The 5198-nt window shown below is 57.6% G+C and overlaps 1 protein-coding gene across 1 annotated transcript; it reads left to right on the top strand.

The window, feature by feature from the left end:
- Positions 1-204: 204 nt before the first annotated feature.
- On the top strand, positions 205-3051 carry LOC119098486 (serine protease easter-like). Its single transcript, XM_037221414.1, has 4 exons — positions 205-1347; positions 1799-1875; positions 1998-2161; positions 2873-3051. The coding sequence occupies exons 1-4, from the start codon at positions 205-207 to the stop codon at positions 3049-3051; spliced, it is 1563 nt and encodes a 520-aa protein (XP_037077309.1).
- Positions 3052-5198: the final 2147 nt, after the last annotated feature.

Raw genomic sequence — 5198 nt, forward strand, 5'->3', positions numbered from 1 at the left:
TCTGGTCTCTCCCGACCGGGTAACTTATCAGCCGGCAGATTTTCTCCAGGCCGTCAGTCCGCTCTCCGCCCCCTCCCGAGACAACCGGGCCGGCCGTTCCGCAGCCGCCAGCCGTTGTTAGTGTCCAGCATCGGCCCCTCCAGCTCAGCCCCGCACCGTCTAGTGGCACACGTCACAGCTCGGGTTCCGCCCACCGTCTTCGCCATGCGGCGCGCCTCTCGCCTGGCTCTCATGTTGCTGGCCGCGTCGTGTGTGAGCAAGCCGTTGGCGGCGACCGGCCTCTCGTGTCGCGAGCTCTACAGTCCGTCGCAGAACGCGGTGGTGACGCTGGGGATGGACGCGCCGCTCTCGGACCGCTCCGACTGCAGCGGCGACCTGTTCCGCTGCTCGACCGTCACCCAGACGTGCCTCAACTCGCCGCGCGCCTGCGTCGGACAGTGCGACGCGGCCGCCTGCTTGCCGTTCGGCAAAGTGTGCGACAGCGTCGATGACTGCGCGGCGCTGGCGCCGACCGCCGGCGGCGCGTCGGCTGACGAGGCGCACTGCTCCGATATCCTGCGCACCTACCGCAAGACGCCGCTAACATCAATCGACGTGGGCCGCTTCTTGGCGTTCCAGGTGAGCCTGCGCACATGCGCCGCCTACTGCTTCTTCCACGAGTCGTGCAGCATGTTCAGCTACAGCGTCACCGGCAACCGTCAGTGCAAGATCGGCTGCGACGACTGTGGCTGGCGGACGCTGCCTCACCTGCAGGACAACGCCGTGCTCTACAACGCCACGGCGATGACGGGGCTGTTGAGGTCGCAGCTGGCCGCCACCCCAGCCGCCACCCCCTTCTCGAACCCCGCCGGGCCCTCTCCGCTGCCGGCGCCCGGCGTCTGCGGCCAGCGCCAGGTGCTAGGCCCGGACACCGCCAGTTTCGAGCTGGCGAGCTTCGGTGTGCTGAATGGTGGCGGCGGCGGCGGGCCGCGCGTCGCCGCGCGCAGTGAGCAGCGCGTAGTGGGCGCACAGGGCCAGCACGCCACCTACGGCGAGTTCCCGTGGATGGCGCAGCTGCAGCGCCTGAGCGGACAGCCGCAGCGGTACAAGCACCACTGCGGCGCCACCATTATCTCCGCCCGCTACTTGCTGACGGCCGCGCACTGCCTGCAGCACGCGCAGCGTGACTACCAGGCTACGGTAGGCCAGTTCGAGCTGCACCGACTGGACGGCCACGAGCAGACGTTCGCAGTGCAGGAGATGATCCTGCATCCGAACTACATGCCAGGCAACGGCGACCTCTTCCAGAATGACATCGCCATCATCAAACTGCGGACGCGCGGCGAAGGAATCGTCTTCAGCGAGAAGGTAACGAATACTAAGATAGACCGACCCTCACCTACCTGCAAAAAAATGTGTCAGGTCTGTTTGTGTCCCTTTGCGGAGGTTGCAAGCTATTATTTGAGACTGTTAATATAAGACGCATGGGGTATGTGAGATAAAAAGCTGTCTTGCTCGCGCTGTTGACATGCGCCTTGCATCCAATGGAATTCAACCCATACCAATTATACGTGGGCATGCGAGCGGTGGTTCTTCTTACCCCATTTAGTCACGCCCTCACTTCACATGCAATCTGCGCTGAGCACCAAACCACTCGTTCTCCTTCCATGTTATGCAGTGTCCGCACCGAGCGTTTCGTCAGCCGCCCACGCGTCTGACAGGAGCCAGCTTCACGTCACCAGGTGCAGCCGCTGTGCGTGCCCTCCCAGCCGCCGGCCGAGACCGAGCAGCCGGCCTCCTGCCTCGTCTCTGTCACCAGGTGCAGCCGCTGTGCGTGCCCTCCCAGCCGCTGGCCGAGACCGAGCAGCCGGCCTCCTGCCTCGTCTCTGTCACCAGGTGCAGCCGCTGTGCGTGCCCTCCCAGCCGCCGGCCGAGACCGAGCAGCCGGCCTCCTGCCTCGTCTCTGGCTGGGGCCGGCTGACCGCGCGCGGCGCGCTGGCCGAGATACTGACCGGCAGCGCCGTGCCGCTCGTCTCCAACGGCTTCTGTAGCAGCACCGACGGCTACGGCTCCTCCTTCAACGGCACCCGGCAGCTGTGCGCGGGCGAGCTGCTCGGCGGCGTGGACAGCGTGCGAGGGAGACTCAGGTTAGAGGACAGAGAAGAGATGTGCTCCAGGGAGAGTCAGGCCCAGATGACGGGGAGGAGATATGTGCCAGGGAGAGTCAGGTCCAGACGACGGGGAGGAGATTCGGGATAGGGTGAATCACGTCAGAGGAGAGTGGTGGGAGATGCGTGCCAGGGCGACTCAGTTCGGAAGAAAGTGGAGAGGACGCGTCCCAGGGCGACTCAGGTCCAAGGAAAGGGGGAGGCGCGTGACAGAGCGACTCAGGTCAGAGGATAGGAGAGGGGAGAGGAGCTGACGCGTGTCAGGAAGACAGGGTGGTAACGAGACATTGCCATTACAGAAAAATGAAAAGACAGCCTTCAGGTGCATGGGAATTGGAGAGAAAATCAGTGATAGCTCCTTCGCCAGCTTTTTACAAATTTACAACAAGCAGTTCGTGCATGAAAGCAAAGACAGAAACAACCATCTATGTTTCCCTGACGTAGACTAGTTTGCACGCACTCTGTCGACTTCAGAGGCGGGAGGGCCTCACCAGCCCGAGCAATGTAGTGTGGAAGAGAATTGCATGTGCCAATGCTTCCAAACGCAAACACTTGAATTTACCAACGTGGAAGTCATCCTCAACGCTTTTGACGTCATGTCGTGTTCCCAAATCGTCCACACGCCGGAGAGAGCCCATGATTTCTCATCCGAGAAAGTCTGCGGAACGGCGCTGACCGTCGCCTACCAGCGTGACTCACCGTGCACCGCTGTCTGTGTGCCGCAGGCGGCCCGCTGGCGTGCTACAGCGAGGCGGCCACCCCGCCGCACTGGTACCTGGCCGGCGTCGTCTCATCGGGTGAAGGGTGCGGCCAGCCCCTCCGGCCGGGCATCTACACCAGGGTCGCCGCCTACCACGACTGGATCGTGCGCACCCTTCGCTACCTCGAGAGCGGGAGAGTGTAGCGACACCGCCTAGTTTGTCTGGATTGCACGGACTCTGCCTTGCCGTTTTTGCCTTGAATGTGAGAGCGTTATGCCTGCGGGGGCGACGCGTAATGACACTGCGAACCGGTGAGAGAGAGAGAGGGGGGGGGGGGGGGGGCGCCACCCGGGGCTAGAGCAGGTTGAAGGGAGTAAGCCCCTTTTTCATTTTTCACCCAGATTATATGAGATGCGTCCAATATGATCGGCAATGCCAGCTTTCTCGAAATCCAGAATAGCTCAGAATTGCGATTTGATGTAGCCTCTAATGTGGTGGTCTCATTTGACGTCCTGCTCGCTCATACGGAAGTAAAGCATTTGATTTTGCCATTTCCCACGCGTGTATGCTGCCCAATTTTTAGCACATTGTGTTGTCAAAATGCCCGTGTAAAAATGCTGCACAAACTTGGAGTATTATTTTTAGCACAAAATATATGTAAACATGAAGCTATTATCCGACGAGCTCAACAAAACGTTACGCTAAGGTTTTGACGCCTCTTTATATAACGTTTGCCCTAATGGCTATTTCCTATGCGCACCTTGAAACTTCAACTTATGACACTTTGTGGCACTCCTCAGGGCTATTATTAGACCAAATGGCTCGGGGTTTCATCAGAGTACGTTTTCGAAATATGCCTCGATCAGTCGAGTTGATATCATTATACTTGCCATTTCAGACCGTGCAACGGAGACTCCGCGAACTTTTTTCGCGGAAATATGCTCCATGTAGCCAGGAGATCCATATTGCTAAGTTACTACTTGTGCAGCTTTGAGCATTTTTCAGAATTCAAGATGGCAACCACCGCCATCATGATTGCTGGTCCAGTTTCAAAAAAATTATCGATGACTGGGAGGTTCGCGTGACATCGGCTTTCAGCGGTGTTTGATGGCAGTTCAATTGCTGCAGCTATTTGATGTCTGAGTTAATGTCAAATAAGACATTACCATTTACCACGTATTATTTCAGAAAATGGTCCTCAACCTTTCCCCAACTACACTCAGGCAGATGCCCTCCTGTTCAGGATGCCCTTTCCCCGCTCGTTTCAAAACACACGCAATGCGGGCCAGATGTACTTCTGGGGGACACTGTTCCAAGCTGTTATGCCTCTGAAGGGAAGCGACCCTCACCCACTTCAGTTCGAACATGTGGCAAATTGAACTGCCGTCAGTAACAGCGTTGCTAGTTGAGTTGGCTGTTCAGTACACTTGCGATTATACTTGCGTGTGCATGCTCAATGCTCAGTGAACTCACCCGCGTAGGCCTAGCCTGTTATAGTGACCCCGATTGGGCCCCAGACGGCCAGACTGGGCAGCAGTAATGGGATGTCCAACACGACCCCAGACGGTCCTTGTAGCACTTGCTTGATGGACCGCGGCCTGGCCACAGCCGGGTCGTCCACCCGCGACCTAGCTGGGCCCCAGCCGGGTCGTCCACCCGCGACCTAGCTGGGCCCCAGCCGGGCCGTCCGCCCGCGACCTAGCTGGGCCCCAGCCGGGCCGTCCGCCCGTGACCTAGCTGGGCTCCAGCTGGGCACATGTTGGTAAAATATTAGGGTGCTTATGTGGCCTGGGCAGGCTCTGGGCTTCAGCGAGGGCTCTGCCTAGGATATAAGCGTAACCTGAGCGGATGCTGGGCTCCAGCGGGACATTGCCTGGCACCATTTGGAAGACGCTCTATGTACCAGCTTGATTCAAGTCCCTGCCAGGAATGAGCCTAGCAATACACCTTTCACAGCAGAGCGAAGTGCATGGAGTGCGCAGTGCATCCCACGCAGTAGAATAGTTGACTTAACATTCTTAAGATTGGGTAAAGTCAAAATTTCAAGTAATCGATTTTGAGTTTAACATTTTTGCCCTAATACCACCTGGTCAAAAGCACAGGTTGTTCAAAGCGAGAAGTTAGCCTCCGGCACGGTGCTGTTTCAGTTTGGACATCTCCTACTGTAAAGTGCTTATTTAACGACCTACTCCGAACCCTAATAACCCATGTTTTTTGTTATATGAAAAGACCATACAATACAGAAAAAGGCATCCAACATTCAGTCACCATTCGAAAGCACTCCGCTTTGGCCAAGGTCAGATTGCATTGCATAAACTTGACCTGTAATTTTCACCTCCTTTTTAAAGAG

Source organism: Pollicipes pollicipes, unplaced genomic scaffold (assembly GCF_011947565.3).
Source record: "Pollicipes pollicipes isolate AB1234 unplaced genomic scaffold, Ppol_2.1 Scaffold_2555;HRSCAF=2994_pilon_pilon_pilon, whole genome shotgun sequence".
Taxonomy (NCBI): Eukaryota; Metazoa; Arthropoda; class Thecostraca; order Pollicipedomorpha; family Pollicipedidae; genus Pollicipes; species Pollicipes pollicipes.

Coding starts and splice junctions, on each gene's coding strand:
- LOC119098486 (XM_037221414.1), top strand. CDS start 205: ATGCGGCGCGCCTCTCGCCTGGCTCTCATGTTGCTGGCCGCGTCGTGT. Junction 1,876..1,997: donor TGCCTCGTCTCTGTCACCAG/GTGCAGCCGCTG, acceptor ACTGACCGGCAG/CGCCGTGCCGCTCGTCTCCA. Junction 2,162..2,872: donor AGAGATGTGCTCCAGGGAGA/GTCAGGCCCAGA, acceptor TGTGTGCCGCAG/GCGGCCCGCTGGCGTGCTAC.